Source organism: Notolepis coatsorum (genome assembly GCF_963971535.1).
Source record: "Notolepis coatsorum genome assembly, chromosome: 2".
Taxonomy (NCBI): Eukaryota; Metazoa; Chordata; class Actinopteri; order Aulopiformes; family Paralepididae; genus Notolepis; species Notolepis coatsorum.
In genome coordinates, this window is record NC_140166.1 from 147784898 (window position 1) to 147802255 (window position 17358).

The following is a 17358-nucleotide window of genomic DNA, read 5'->3' on the forward strand; positions in this document are numbered from 1 at the left end:
TGAAGTCTTATAGTCATACAGGCCCAAAGTTTATAAAAATCCTACAGAAAATGTGTATTTCACAAAGGTTTTTGTATTGTGTGTACCGCAATAATTCTGCGTGATTATCCAAAATGACCGTCAACTGCCTTTATTTCGCCTCTCGAGTCAAAACAAAGGACTTCTTCGACTCCTTGAGTCACCTTCCCACATTCTGAGTGCCCGTCTGGGATCGCTTTTGGAGCGAACGCTCCTTGGCTACAATGGTGGTCAATCATTTTCACCATCAGCGGTGACTGGTCACTGCTCAGTTCAGGACCGCTCACAACTGGACATCACTCGTTTGAACGGCTTGTCAAATGACGCTCGCCGGATGTTTCGTCTTCTTTTTTGTTTTTTTTTACTTACATTTTTATTAAACATTTATAGACATACAACACAACATTCCCCATCTTTCTCCAAATTTCTCTTCCTGTAACCTCAGCATGTGTGTTATCCTCTCCATATCCTGTATCTCCCCTACTATTCCTACCCATTGTGCTATTGTCGGTGGGTCTTCTTTGTACCACAGTCTTGTTATTGCTTTTCTGGCCGCTATCAACATTATCTTTATTAAATATTTGTCCCCCCCTTGTATTCCCTCGTGTGTCAGGTCTCCTAAGTAAAGCACCAGTCCCGTTTGTGGTAACCCGTATCCTAATATTCTGTTCATTGCCTCCCCTATCTCCTCCCAATACCCCTTCAGCTTCTGACATCCCCAGAATATGTGCGTGTGATTTGCCCCCTCCTTCCCACACATCCTCCAGCATGCTCTTTGTGTTGGTGCATATTTTCCCTTCAGCTCTGGGGTTATAAATGTTTTTCCATCCAAACTCTTTCCATATCCTCGATCCTGTTGTTGAATGTTGCACCTCGCATATGTTACCCCATTCCTTCCCTGTTATTCCTATCTCTAGTTCTCTCTCCCATTTCTCCCTTATGTAATCGGTCGTGTGTCCCTTGCTGGTCATTATAGCCCGGTACAGTGCTGATATTACCCTTCCTTTGATTGATTGATTGATTGAAAACTTTATTAACAGATTGCAGAATGGGTACAATACAGTACAGCTCAATACACACAATTGTTAAGGGGATGCAGACCAGAGAAAGACTGTCGTCTTGTTTACATCAGGGTCCCCCATTTTCAATTCATCAGGACATATATGACATACATGACATACAGATATTCAGTACTGCTACATCTATACATTTATGACATACCAGATTTGCAAATACAGTACTGTTTGTGATACAGAAGGAGTCAAGAAAAGGGAGTATATACATTTGACGTAGAAACTGTACATTGGAGGAGGTTGGGTGGGGTTGTGTGGGGGGGGTTGGGTACATTGGGATATTGTCAACCATACTGGGTAATTTACATTGGAGGTGGTTGGGGGGGGGGGGGGAGAAACACTGTATAAACAAGCAAAACTGTACATTGAGGGGGGGGGGGGGGGAGACACTGTACAAACAAGCAAAATTGTACATTGGACTATTGACAAAACCATACAAAACCGTACATTGGAGGGGGTTGGGTTAGGACATTTACAGGGGCCAGTTTTGAATTGCAGTCTCCCGTAGGTGTCCCTTGAGAGTGGTTTTGAAAGTGGGTAGTGATCCACATTCCTTTACAGCTTTGGGTAGGGCGTTCCACATTGATGTGGCATAATTGCGAAACGTGTTTAGTCCCTTATTTGAGCCGAATCTGGGTTTAACATGATTTGTGGCGCTCCCTCTGGTGTTGTGATCATGGTATTCACTGACCTTTGGGAAGTATTTTGACATGTACATGGGTACCTTGGTCGTGTAGTGTATCTTGTAGACCAGGCCCATTGCAAGTTGCTGTACTCTGTCGTCTACTCTAAGCCATCCTAGGTTGTCAAAGTGGGCAGGGGTGAGGTGGGTTCTAGGAGTAAGGTCAAGCAGTAGTCTGACCAGTTTGTTTTGAGATGTTTGTAATTTATTTTTTAGCGCCTTTGATGTGCTTTGGTACCATGAGGTGCAAGCATAGTCGTAGTACCCTTGAATGAGTGCTCCTGCCAGAGTCTTCAGGGTATTCTTGTTTACCAGAGAGGAGATCCGGTACAAGAATCGAGTTCGTTGGTTGACTTTTTTATTACACTGGATGCCATTTTGTCACAGGAGAGATTAGCCTCTAGGATGGAACCCAGGTAGGTAATTTCATCTTTCCTTGCGACAATATTGTCACCCACTGTAACTGAGAAGTCGTCGGTCTTGCTGAGTTTGTTATTTGAACCGAAGAGAATGGACTCTGTTTTGCCAATGTGTAATGATAGTTTGTTATCCGCGAGCCATATGCAGATTTTGCCTAGTTCCGAGCTGAGGGTTTTTTCAACCTGTAACTTGTTCTTGTCAGAGACCAGCAGGGCTGAGTCGTCCGCAAACAGGAACAAGTTGCAGTCACAAGCTGACGACATGTCATTTGCATAAATTAGGAACAGTAGCGGTCCTAGTATGCTTCCTTGTGGAACACCACAGCTCACTGTGAGGGGGGGGGATAGGGTACCGTTTACCTCCACCATCTGTTCCCTCCCCTCAAGGTAGGATTGCATCCAGCTCACTGATAGACTATCAAAACTAGGGATGCTCGATATTGGCTTTTTTACCGATACCGATATTCCGATATTGTCCAACTCTTAATTTCCGATACCGATATCAACCGATATCAACCGATACCGATATATGCAGGGTTTCCCCCCCCAAAAAACTGAATAATTTCAGGTAACTAATAATTTCACTGGATATATATATAACAAATATTGTTATTGTTTTACATTTTTTTAAACCGATACCGATATTTTCCGATATCACATTTTACTGCCGATATCGGCCGATAATATCGGTCGGCCGATAATATCGGACATCCCTAATCAAAACCAATTGCTTTTAGCTTGTCAATCAGAATGGAGTGATTGACAGTGTCGAAGGCCTTTTGTAGGTCCAGCATGACCATGCCGCAGTATTTGCCTGCGTCCACCTCTTGTTTGATGTGGTCATTCAAATAGAGAAGGCATGTGTCAGTGGAGTGGGATGTTCTGAAGCCAGATTGGAATTCGTAGATTAGATTTTTTTCCGCTAGGTACTTTTCGACCTGTTCGTAGACTATTTTTTCCATGACTTTCGAGATGGAGGTGAGAATAGAAACAGGGCGGTAGTTGCCTGGGTCTAATTTGCTGCCCTTTTTGTGCAGAGGGGTCACCCTCGCAATTTTGAAGTCCTTGGGGACGTGTCCCTGTTTTATGGAGAGGTTTATTATGTGTGTGATGACTGGGGTGAATGGCGGCTGCTGAGTCTCTGAGGAATTTGGAGGGGATGTTGTCATGGCCAGTGGCCTTGTTAGGTTGGAGGGCACTCAGTTTATTGAGTACCTCATCTGTTGTTACCATTTCCAGCTTGAAGTGGTCCTTGCGGACCCCTAGGTTTTTGTAGTAAGCTACTATGTGTTCTACCCCATAAAGCCCTGAGTGGGAGGGTAGTTTGTTTACCAGTGTTGTGGCTATGTTTGTGAAGAAAATGTTTTTTTTTTATACTTTATTGTGTCAAACAAAAACATTTTACATTTAGGTATAGTAAGTGTACCCACATACACATCTGCACCTGTCCATACTTACATACGTACATACCCACACAAATGTACATACGCATATTCCAAATCTTGACTTTTTTTTTTTTTTTTTTACCCATCACCCATACAAAAAACAGGAGACGAAAACACAAACAAAGGGGCGAGCACCAGCATAGATCCCGGACCGGCACACATCCAACATCCATCCCTACCCGTCCCCACACACACACAAGAAAAACAACAAACAACAACAACAATAATAACAGCAAACAAATAAGAAATTAATAGAAAAAAGAAACCAACCAAAAAACTAAAAATTTAAATAAAATAATAATAATAAGTAAAAAGGCTTGAATTTTCATTGTAGGTATACAGTAGCTGTAGGCCTAAGGGGTGTTCCCCAACAATTGATCAGTAGATCATCACTGTTTCCTGTTACTTAAAATCTTCCTTAAAGACTGATCTGTCTGTCAACTAGTACCCCTCCATAGTTTAAAGAGACCCCATCTTTTTCCCAGCATATTTTCATTCTTATTGATTTTGTAGGTTACCTTTTCCATACTATATATGTCCTCTACAGTTTCTAACCATTTGTTTACTTTCGGGGGTTCAAGTTTTTTCCAAGCTCTTGTAATTTGTTTAAGTGCTGCAGCTCTCAAAATAAAAAAAAAAGGTATAGTTCTTCTTTTTGTAGGTTTTTGGGGCGTGTTCCTAAGAGTATATCATGTTTTTCTATACCCACTTCCTTAAACATCTGTTCCATTATGTCTAGAATATCTGACCAGTAGATTTGAATTTTTGTACATGTAAAGAAAATATGTGTATGGTCTGCATTCTTCTCCCCACACTCCCTCCAGCAGCCGGGATCATTTTGTGCGTATTTGGACATACTCGATGGTGTTCTAAAGTACCTCATATTTATTTTCCAAGCATACTCCTGCCAAAAGGGTGATTTTATGTAATGGAAGATATCTTTAAAGCTTTGATTCCACTCCTTATCTGGTATGTTTGTTTTCAGTTCCTTCTCCCATTTATTTTTAATATAGCTTAAATCTTCAATTTTGTTTTCTTGGAGCATTTTGTAAATTTGTCCAGTTGTATTTTTGAGGTTATGGCTTTGTTGAGTCTTTATCATGCATTTCAGTAGGGGGTGGAGATCTTCAAGAGTTTTAATTTGGACTTTTTCTCTTAAGTAGCTTCTTACTTGCAGGTATCGGTGAAAGTGATTACTAGGACAGGCATATTTATTAGCTACATTTTCAAAAGAATCCACTCCTTCATTGTACATTTGATAGAAACGTATGAGGCCCTTAGCTTCCCATGTCTTAAAAAAACCGTCAATACTGTTTGGAGAAAAATCTGGGTCCCATGCTATTTGTCTTAAGCAGATCATTTCTTGTTCCTTAATTTTATTTATTTTACATATTTCCCTCCAGATTTTAAATGTGTTATATATAGAGTAATTGTGTATTTTGATCTGTGCTTTTTTATATCTGGAGAAGATCAATGTGCTGAGTGATTCCACTAGATTCAACTCAATTGACTTCCATTTGGGTCTCATCTCGTTCTTCATCCATATTAGAATCGGTTTTACCTGTGCTGCGTAATAATAATTAATTAAATTTGGTAATGCTAGTCCCCCTCCTTCTTTTTTTTGTTGCAAGATTTTGAGTTTGACTCTAGGTTTCTTTTCATCCCATATACATTTTCTCAGCAGCCCCTCCCAAACGTTGAAACATTTAGGTGTTATGTATAATGGCATGTTTTGGAATAAAAATAGAAAACGTGGCAAGATGTTCATTTTAATAATATTAATTTTTTCAAATAAAGTGAGAGGTACAATTTTCCACCTATTCAGATCTTCCTTTACAGAGTTCTCCAAACTTCCATAATTACACTGATGTAGATTGTCTAGGTTATTAGGTATAGTTATTCCCAGATATCTCACTTTGTTTCGGTCCCATTTAAAGTTAAACTGTTTTTTGAAGTCTTTCTCCAAGTGGTCACCTACTTCCATAGCTTCAGTTTTATTTAAATTAAGCTTATATCCAGACAGAACTCCATAGTTTGTAATTTCATCGAGTAACTCCGGTAGTGAAATATATATATCTGTAAGATACACTATGATGTCGTCCGCGTACAGTGCTAGTTTATGTTCATCTTCCTTTATTGTGAGACCTTTTATCCTCATATTTTTCCTTATGCTTTCGGCTAAGGGTTCTATGCATAAGGCAAATATTTGGGGCGATAATGGGTCCCCTTGTCTTGTCCCCCTTTTTAAAATAAATTTCGTAGAGAGTGTCCCATTCACTCTTACTCTTGCGTTAGGTTCTTTATATATTCCCTTAATCAATTTAATAAAAGTTTGGTGGAATCCAAAATTCTCACATACTCCAAATATGAAGGGCCATGACACCCGATCAAAGGCTTTTTCAGCATCTAATGTCAATGTCAGCATTTGTTGCTTTGTTTGTACTGCATAATCAATGATATTAAGAGTACGCCGCACATTGTCGCTTAGGAGACGATCTTTAACGAATCCTGTTTGGTCCAAGTTAATTATATTAGGTAGTATATGTGAGAGTCTGGTTGCTATAATTGATGTGAATAATTTTTGATCTACATTTAAGAGCGATATTGGTCTATACGATGCACAGTCTGTCGGGTCTTTTCCTTCTTTAGGTATAACAGTAATGATGGCAGAATTCCATGTGTCCGGCCAGTTTCCTGTTTGTAGGATCTCATTAAAAACTCTACATAAGATGGGAGTAACTAGGTATCTAAACTCCCTGTAGAATTCGTAAGTAAATCCATCACTTCCAGGACTTTTTCCCGGTTTACCCTTCTGGATGACCTTTAGGATTTCTGTCTCTACTATTGGTTGTACTAATTCATTATTTTGTTTAACGGACACTGTGGGAAGGTTTAAAATATCTAGGTATTGTTTAATTTTCTGTGGGTCCACACCTATTACTTCTGGAGTGTAGAGGTTTTGATAATAATCCTTAAAACATAATGCTATTTTCGATTTCCCCCTCTTATATATGGAGTTGTTATCCATAATAGTGGCTATTGCAGTTTTTTCTTTCTGTTTCTTTAGTTTAAATGCTAATATTTTCAGTGCTTTTGGGCTGTTGTCATAATATGTTTGCCTACAGAGCATGAGATTCTTTTCAATGTCATGTATTTCTATAGTTTCCAATGCTTTTTTAGCTACGTTCAATTTTATCTGTACTTCTTTGTTCCTCCCTTTCTCATGTTCTTCTTGTAGTTTTTTTACTTTGTTTTCCAGTACCATCTTTTCTCTATCTCTTTGCTTCTTTTTCCAGGATGAATATGCTATGATTTCTCCTCGTATTGTTGCTTTTGCAGCTTCCCACAGTATTGTGGATGTCACTTCTCCATTGTCATTGATCTCAAAGTAAGACTTCATGCTATGTTTTATTTTCTCCTTGAAGTCCTGGTCGCCAAATAGGGAGTTGTTTAACCTCCAAATCGTTTCCCCTCGTTCCATCTTCAAGTTTAATTCCATTATGATTGGTGCATGGTCTGCTATAGTTATAGGTAATATTTCACATTTTGTGACCTTTGAAATCTCATTTTTAAACATAAAGAAGTAATCTAGTCTTGAATAGACCTTATGTGCATTGGAATAAAAGGTGAAGGCCTTGCCTTGGGGATGTAGACAACGCCAAACATCCAAAAGTCCCAACTCTATTTGGGTTTTTCTTAATAACACTGCTGCTTGTTCCGATTTATGTTTTATTCTACTTTGGGTGTCTACCTTCTGATTCATCACCAAGTTGAGGTCTCCCCCCATTATGAGTGTTCCCTTCACCTCTGTCATTATCAAGGATACGATTATTTTCATTAGATCTGCTCCTTTTCCAGGCGGATTGTAGACATTAATCAAAGTTATTTGTTGTTCTTCTATTTCCCCCGTAACCAAAACATATCTTCCTTCCTTATCTCTAATACATTTTTCTTTATTAAAAGTGAGGTTATTTTTTATGAGGATTGCCACTCCTCTTTTTGCTGATGTGTGAGAGGAGAAGAATACTTGGGCTGAGGCTAATTTCTCCAACTTTGCATGTTCCACTTTGGTCAAGTGTGTTTCCTGAAGGAAGATTATTTCTCCTCCTTCCTTCTTAAGTTTTTGCAGTATCCTCTTCCTTTTTATTGGGTTATTTAGGCCATTTGTATTGAGAGAGATTAATTTAAGTGTCCCCATTGCACTGCTTTTGAGGCTCTTTTCTTATATATGTATTCAAAACCTTTAACCAAAAAAATTTAAAATAAAAAAAACATAGATAACTGAAACTTTGTGTACAAGAACACAAACATAAAACACAAACATAACACAAAACAGTGAACTTCCAATTTCTGCAACCTCTAACCGGTTACAGGAGATATTCCACATTATTAAGGTTATGTGGAAAGAGGGGTTATCATTAAGTAACCCCTGCCACAAGGTGGTGAGTGTGGCTATAGTTATGGGACAAAAGGTTGCCCATATCTGCATGGTAGACGGCATGCGGGTGCACAGTCCCTCCAATAATTTCTCTATAGCTAATTTGTGTAACTCAAGTATATCTCCAATACAATTCAAAGAATAGATTATAATAATAGTCATAGTATATGCAGGTATGCATACATATACACGATACTACGCATACATACATACACACACAACAATCAACAGCACCCTCCCCTCCAGACATGTCTCTAATCTCTATAGCTCACATAGATCTCTAATACCATTCAAAGCATAGATTATAATAATAGTCGTAGTATATACCGGCATGCATACATATACACAAAACTACATACATACCGACTCACACACACACACACACACACAGCAACTAACACCAATACGGGGAAGGGTAACCATATGTCATACCTACACTCATATGTGCATATGCTCACATGCATTGCACCCACATGTGAGCACACATAACACATACCCCCCATACCAACACCAATCACCATTATGTGCATGTATAGTGTCCCTAAACTGCCGTTTTAGCCTCTTTTTTTTTTTTTTTTTATTAAAATGACAAGTCTCTATTGGTAGCCAAGCACTCTTGTGCGTTGAGTGAAAGTACTTATATGCTCAAGAAAAGAAGAGAGAAGGAAAAACAATAATAGTATAAATATATCTTCTTAACGTTCAGGGGGCCCCATACAATTTTTTTTTTTTTTTTTTTTTATATTTTTTTTTTTTTTTTTTTATTATTATTGCAGAACAAAAAGTTATTAAAAGTCAGTACTCAACACACAATGCATAATGAAACTTTCAGTAAAGGTGGTTATAATATATGCAAGTACAGAAACAGGATAAAACAAAAATAGTCTATAATAACATTTTAGCCGTATACAGTGTATATCCAACGAAATTACAATTATATAAATGTTAGTATATAATATACCCCTAATACCTATTTTCTAAAACCCTACACACATATGCTCCAGCTCAAACCCCCCCCTCCCAGACCCCCTCTTGGATCGTACCTCCATTATCCCTCACTCCTAACCAGACACCACCATTATAAGCTAGCTTTTATTCTCTCCACCACTTCTAACCACATTGACATTTTGGATTCATTGATCCCCAGAATTCTTGCTGTAGATATTAAAACTTTTTTTTTAGGGCCCCCAAAAAGCCAGAACCGGCCCCGTCTGCTTGCATGCATGCAGGTATGCATGCCCACACACCACGCACGTATGACAATGCTACACACATCACCACACTATACCCACATAAACCTGTGCATATATATACACATACATATGCATGCACACATGCACCCATTCCTAATTATAAAAATGTAATAAAAAAAGAAGATATATATACATAAACATGCCTACACACACTACTCGTACTCAAGAGAATAATGAGGACTTTTCTTTTCTTTTTTCATAATAATAATAATAATAATAATAATAATATAACTTGTATTTGTTATCATCCATAGATCATTTCTCATCCTTCTGGCTCTTAGTTTAATATTTAATAATTGAGAAAAAAATAAAAAATAAAAAAAAATAAACACTGTTTGCGGTCTACAAGGTATAGGCTATTAATTAAATAATACATCATTCATAATAATAATAATAATAATAATAATAATAATAATAATAATAATAATAATAATAATAATAATAATAATATATATATATATATATTGTATTTGTTATCATCCATAGATCATTTAAGCCTTCACCTTGTTCTCATCCTTCTGGCTCTTAGTTTAATATTTAATAATTGAGAAAAATAAAAAATAAAAATAAACACTGTTTGCGGTCTACAAGGTATAGGCTAATAATTAAATAATACATCATTTTTAGAGTAACAAAACGAAAATCCCTTCACAATAATTTTTAGTTTGTTGTCCGTGTGTATACAAGTTCACATCTTCTAATGAGAGTCGGGGAAGGTAGACGCAAGAGAGAGGGCTGGGGGGGGGAAACTGCAATTGTCTTATAAAGTTCAATATTCCATATTGCCCGGATAATCATGAAAAAAAGGAGAGGGAGATGTGGTGGGAATTGTCACTGGATTCCAGTAGATCTATTCTCTTATGTAGTCGTCTCATTTACAGTACCTTAGTCTCTCAGAGGTGAGCCAACAGTCTCACCGTCTGCTCCGTGCCTCTGGTCGCACGCCCTCTGGAAAGCGGTGGATTGGGCATCTGCGCTGCGCACCGGGGCCTGATATAGCCTCGGGTGTGTAGTAAAGATAATTCCCCGCTCCCTTAAGGTCTACAAGGTATAGGCTATTAATTAAATAATACATAATTTTTAGAGTAACAAAACGAAAATCCTTTCACAATTATCTTTAGTTTGTTGTCCGTGTGTAAGCTCATACAAGTTCACATCTTCTAATGGGAGTCGGGGAAGATAGACTCAAGAGAGAGGGCTGGGGGGGGGAAAACTGCAATTGTCTTATAAAGTTCAATATTCCATATTGTCCGAATAATCATGAAAAAAGAAAGGGAGGAGATGGCGATGGTGGGGAATTGTCACTGGATTCCAGTAGATATATTCTCTTATGTAGTCGTCTCATTTACAGTACCTTAGTCTCTCAGGTGTGAGCCAACAGTCTCACCGTCTGCTCCGTGCCTCTGGTCGCGCACCCTCTGGAACGCGGTGGATTGGGCATCTGCGCTGCGCACCGGGGCCTGATATATCCTCGGCTCGGTAGTAGAGATAATTCCCTGCTCCCTTAAGCGCGCATCTGCCTCTTCTGGAAAGTCATACGTTGTAGTTGTTCCACCATCTCCAAACACCTTAAGTTTGGCTGGGTATATGATGTGTGATTTCACTCCTTTTTCTTTCAGTTGTTTTCTTATTGGGGCGTACCTGCTTCTTTCGTTTTGAATCTTGCTTGAGAAATCCTGAGAGAAGTAGATTCGATTGTCTCCTACTTTTATCTCTTTCTTAGACCAGGCTGCTTGTAGGACTTGTCGCCGGGTGTTCCACTGTAGGAAACTCACCACAAAGGACCGAGGGGGGGCATTTTCTTGTGTCGGCTTCTTACTGAGCGCGCGGTGCGCTGCGACAATATGCAGTGTATCCGCGGGGATCTGCAGCTTTTCCAAAAGTAGTGCACTAATGAAATCCACTGCATTGTCCCCCTCTGCGCCTTCTTTTACTTGGTAAATCCGTATGTTGTTCTGCCGAGATTTATTTTCTAGGTATTCTACTTTTTCGTTAGTCTTTTTTTGTTCTTGTAGCAGGTGTTTCAGGGCCGCGTTTGTAGTCGACTCTCTCTCTTCAAGCTGATGTATTCTTTGCTCGGCCTCTATAATTTTAGTTGCAGCCTCTCCTACTTCAGAGTGGATTTCGTTAACTTCCTTTTTTATTTGTTTAATCTCCGACGTAAAATTCCCAAACTCGGATCGGAGATCCCCAATTTGTTTGGAAATGTCTTCTTTGAAGTCTGTCAACATCATCTTGATACTTTGTTCGAGCTTTTCCATTTCTGGTTCTGATTTGTTTGTCCCGTGAGCCGGCTTCTTTGTCTTGCTCTTTGTCGTGTTCGTCTGAGTAACCGCTCCTGATCTCAGATCCATTGGCACAACATGATTTGATTTATATTTATATTTCGAGTTGAGTTACGTTAATTTCAACACATTTTGGAGGTTTGTGAGGAGACACTCACAGCGACATGAACACGCGTGCCGTCAACCGGAAGTCCCTCGTGAAGAAAATGTTTAAGTAATTGGCTACATCCAGCTTGTCTGTGATGAGCGTGTTGTCCGTTTTTATGTTTATGTTTGAGAATCTGGTTTTAAGTTTTTTACTGCATCCTAGTTGATTATTGAGTAATTTCCAAAGTTCACGTGGTTTGTTTTTGTTTTCCTCAGTTTTGTCATTGATGAAATAATTTTTTGCAGTTTTGATCATGGAGTTTACGTCGTTTCTTAGTCTGTTTCTTTCTAGTTTGAGTTCAGTCACATGGGCTTGGAGTTCACTGCTCGTGCTTTTGGTAAGCTTTGACTGACTTTTTCGAAACTCAGAGCATTTTTTGTCTCTGGTTTTCATAGCGGCCAGTATTTCGGAGTGCATCCACGGCTCAGCGCGATTTTTTACCCTGGTGGTTCTTAGGGGGGCCATGTCGTTTAGTATTGTTGAAAATTTGGTTTTGAAACCAAGCCATGTTTCTTCAACCAGTGTACCATTGAGTTCATCTGACCAGTCCAGACTCTCCAGTTCAAGGTTAAAGGCCTCGCTAGAGTAGGTTTTGAGGTCTCTAGAGGTGACTGTTTTGTGGCAGCCTGCCTTTTGTTTTAGCTTTTTGCGAGTACAGAATATCATATAATGATCACTTAACCCGCATGCTATAACCCCTTTATTGGAGATCTTGGACTTGTCGGAGGTCAGAATGAGGTCAATGGTAGTCTGAGTTGATTCACATACACGTGTGGGTTGGGTGATTAGCTGGCTGAGGCCGTGCAGATCACAAAGCCTACTGAATGACTTGAAGACGGGTGCATCTTTTCGTTGCATATCCGTGTTCCAGTCAGAATTTTGTCTACATCCTCAACTCCAGCTAAGCCCCCGTCAAGTGTATCATAAAAGCCACTATGATCTGGCGGCCTGTAGATTGCGCCAACCAGTAGGGATTTCGCCCTTTCGAATAGGATTTCCACCCATACAGTTTCAATTGATTTATGATTCAGGTCATTTCTGTTGATGAATTTGGTGTCTTTGTGTATGTACATACAGACGCCACCTCCATGTTTGTTCCTATCATTCCTGATTATTGAGTAGTTCTCAATCTCTATCTCTGGATCTTTTACAGAATCGTCAAGCTTAGTTTACTATCATCCTAATTATTCCATTCTGTTCTTCGTCCTTGTCCCCTCTTATTTCTTTATTATAGTAATCTCTAATCTGTAGATATCTGAAGTGGTCCCTGTTTTCTAGTCCAAATTTCTCCTTTAATTTTTGTAATGTTTGCATTTCCCCCTTCTCTATCAATTTGCATATCGCTGTTGCCCCCCCCCCCCCCCCCCCCCCCTCTCCCATCTTCTGAATCCATGGTCCAACCTCCCTGGTTTGAATCTCTTGTCATGTGCTATCCATCTCAGAACCCCTGTCTGCTTCTCCAATTTGTGTGTTTTTACTACTCTGCTCCATATGGTCAAGGTGCATTTGGTGATTGGATCTAACAGTCCCTCTTTCTCTTTGAATAGTTCCCTATCTCCCACCAGAGCTTGTACCTTGTATCCCTCCCCTTCTTTTTCAATGTCTTTCCATCTTGCCTCATGTTTGTCGTTACACCAGCATGTCACTGCTCTCAGTTGTGCTGCATAATAGTAATCTTGTATGCTGGGTACTGCCATCCCTCCCTCTTCCTTTGGTAGTTGTAGTGTTTTATATCTGACCCGTGGTCTTCTCCCCGCCCATATGAACCTCGATATCAGTCTGTCCCACTCCCTGAATTGATTCTGTGGTATTTGTATCGGTAGTGACTGGAACAGGTACAGTAACCTTGATAGTATGTTCATTTTAATGACCTCTATTCTTGAATTGAAGTCCAAGGGCATTACTGTCCATCTCTCTAAGTCTCTCTTGATGTTCTGATTTATCTGTGTATAGTTCGCCTCAAACAGTTTCCCCACCCCTCTCGTGATGTTCACCCCTAAGTATTTAATCTTGTCCATGTCCCATCTTATCCCGTACTGTTCCCTAATTTCCGTCGTTGGGGTATAGTTCCATGCTAAGGTCTGTGTCTTTGTCACGTTTAGTTTGTATCCTGAGTAGTGGCCATATTCCTTCAGTAGATCCATCAGTGCCGGGAAGCTCTTGTCTGGTTGTCTCATGTATACTATCACGTCATCCGCAAATAGGCCTAGTTTATATTCCGTTCCCTTTATCCTTACTCCCTTGATGTCCTCGGTCTGTCTGATCAGTTGTGCCAGTGGTTCTATGAAAACGGCGAAGAGCGTTGGTGAGAGACAACATCCCTGTCTGGTAGCCCTCTCTAATCTGATTCTATCCGTCAGGCTGCCATTCACCTTAACCCTCGCTGTCGGTTCTTGATATAGTGCCTTGATCATCTTCATTGCCCTCCCATTCAGTCCGAACCTCATCAATGTTCTGTATAAAAATGTCCAGCTCACACTGTCGAATGCTTTTTCTGCATCCAGGCTAATCAGTACCGCGCTACCACCTTGTTTTTGTATCTCCTCTACTATGTGTAATGTCTTTCTCACGCTGTCCTGTGTCTGTCTCCCTTTAATAAATCCAGTTTGATCTTCATCTATAATGTCTGGCATAAACGTCTCAAATCTCTTTGATATTATCGATGTATACATCTTGTAATCCACGTTGAGGGATGTTTCGTCTTCTAACTCGAGACCTGAAGCACGCAATAGGTTGAGTGGGGTGACGATCGAAAGGCGGCAAATTCTACTTTCCAACAATGTATTGGTTGATCGGCAAAAAAACAGCCCGGAGCCGACAGACGAACAAACTTCCACGACGTGCGATAAAATGCTTTATTTTTTTTTACGTAAAACATTTTCTGTAGTTAATTAATCAAAATAAACGCGGTAAAGTCCCAGCCCTAATAATAACCAGTGTGTGTGTGTCTGTGTGTCTGTGTGTCTGTGTGTCTGTGTGTGTCTGTGTGTGGGTCTATGTGTGTGTGTGTCTCTCTCTCTGTGTGTGTATGTGTGAGTGTGTGTCTGTGTGTGTGTGTGTGTCTGTGTGTGTGTATCTGTGTGTGTGTATCTGTGTGTGTGTGTGTGTGTCTGTGTGTGTGTCTGTGTGTGTGTGTGTAGGTTTCATCAGGAAGGTGTACTTGACTCTGATGATGCAGCTGCTGGTCACCGTGGGGATCATCTGTGCCTTTCAGTTCTGGTGAGTCACTGTCCTAACCTTCAGTTCTGGTGAGTCACTGTCCTAACATTCAGTTCTGGTGAGTCACTGTCCTAACCTTCAGTTCTGGTGAGTCACTGTCCCAACCTTCAGTTCTGGTGAGTCACTGTCCTAACCTTCAGTTATAGATCGTATAGCTTTATGCTCTGCTCTTAGTGGAACTATCCCTTTAATCCATTCTAACAATGAAAAAAAAAATTGTTTTGCTGCCCCCATGTGGTGGAACACTGGTACATTAACTTCTTTATGTGTTTTGCTGCCCCCATCTGGTGGAACACTGGTACAGTAACTTCTTCATGTGTTTTGCTGCCCCCATGTGGTGGAACACTGGTACATTAACTTCTTTATGTGTTTTGCTGCCCCCATGTGGTGAAACACTGGTACAGTAACTTCTGTATGTGTTGTGCCTGCCCCCATGTGGTGGAACACTGTACAGTAACTTTTTGTGTTTTATTTTTTAAACAAACATATAAACAAACATGACAACACACGATAAGATATACAAGCATTATTAACAGTGCACATCCAATGAAATCACCATATAGTTAAATGTCTTATACAGGATATACCCCCAATACCTGCTATCTAATACCCTACACACATATGCTCTAGCTCGTACCCCCCCCCTCCCGGACCCCCATTGGATAATCCATCCATTATCCCACGCTCCTAACCAGACACTACCATTATATGCTAGCTTTTATTATCTCCACCACTTCTAACCACATTTTCATTTTGATTCATTGAGACCCAAATTCTTGCTGTAGATATTTCTTGATAAATCACATCGAGATATGTAATAATCCAGACCTTTCGGCAAATTTTTTCCAGATGGAACCATCGTGATGCTATCAGCTTTTTAGCCACTGTGATACCCAATAAAACCAATCTCTTTAGCTGTGGATGTACTGCATTCTCAAAAACATCATTCAGCAGTAATACAGAGGGGTGTACATGTATATTCAGAGTTAAGAGATTTGATAATTGCTGGGTCACCTCTTTCCAGAATATTTTAACTGGTGGGCAGTCCCAGTACATGTGCATAAATGTCCCCTCGTCCCCATTTGTACATAAGGAGCATTTGGAGTCTTGTTTAAGACCCATTCTGTTCAGTCTTATAGGAGTCAAGTATGTCCTACAGTAACTTCTTTATGTGTTTGCTGCCCCCATCTGGTGGAACACTGGTACAGTAACTTCTTACCGGGAACCTCTGTTCCTGTGTGCCCATGTAACTGTCCTCTGTTAATATCTAATGAAACCCATTCTATCACTACTATAAAACAAATGGGGCTTCTATAAAATGATCTCTCTCTCTCCACCTCTGTGGTCCAGGACATTAACTCTTTCCTCCCTCCCTCCCTCCCTCCCTCCCTCCCTCCCTCCCTCCCGCCGAGGCGCAGATGCACTTCAGTGCTGTTTTGCAGCAGACTATACATACGCTGTCTCAGATATACTGTGGTCGACATGTGTCAACAAATGTACATGCCTGTTTGAATTTATGTTGTACCATTATTACTGTAAAATGTAATGATTGTGAAATGATTGTTTAAACCCATTCAGTGCCAACCACGAGTATAGTCGAGTTAATTCGCCATCGCTTGAGTGCCAATCACGAGTATAGTCGGGTTTTAATCGTTATTTATTTTATTAGCGATATCCATTCATTTTTCATCCATCCAGCCTGACGTTATCATTGGGAATGGGTCTGAGCTCGCAAAGGGCAAATACTGCCGCCTATCGTCTCCCGGATGGTATTGCACATCATTGGATTGGCTGGGACTGTGCATCAAAAAAATAAGTCCGGTCCAGGTTTTACTTCTCTGGGATGCAGCTGGATACTATTGCATTGACATGGGGGACTGGGAGCATCGTGGATTATGTGTTTTGGACGTAACGTTGGATCAATGGACGCAATCGATATTTGGAATGGCGGTCAGGAATTGGATTAATCTTTTTGCATGACATCAGATGTGAGGTAAGGCCTTTATGTTACGAATCTTGGGGTAATCAGATGTTCCTTCTCCGCCATCGGAGCGCGTGTGTGTGTGTGAGGTTCGCGCCGACCAAAGTACGGAGAAGCAATTTTTCAGCCCGCTTCTCTTCGTACACGAGGACACATACCATCGATAATCTAGCGTTTATTTGAAAACGATTCATAAATCAGCCGAAAAATTACAATGTGTTTTGTGTATTCCACTAAAGGGCTATTATTGTGTATTTCTCTGGAATTACTAGAAATCTCAAACTATACTCGTATTCAAAACGGTATAAAACGGAAATGTACCAATGAAAAAACAATCCATTTCATACATGTTGACTGCAAGCAAGTCATTGATAAGCGACAGGTGTATTAGACCCAT

The 17358-nt window shown here is 40.1% G+C and overlaps 1 protein-coding gene across 1 annotated transcript in view; it reads left to right on the top strand.

The window, feature by feature from the left end:
- LOC311223560 (protein lifeguard 1) overlaps positions 1-17358 on the top strand; it is a gene marked incomplete at both ends in the record, with an annotated part of 62711 nt that overhangs the window by 2237 nt on the left and 43116 nt on the right. Inside the window, 1 exon segment of the mRNA XM_084308340.1 lies at positions 14902-14980. Within this exon segment, the coding sequence (XP_084164466.1) occupies positions 14902-14980 (79 nt within the window).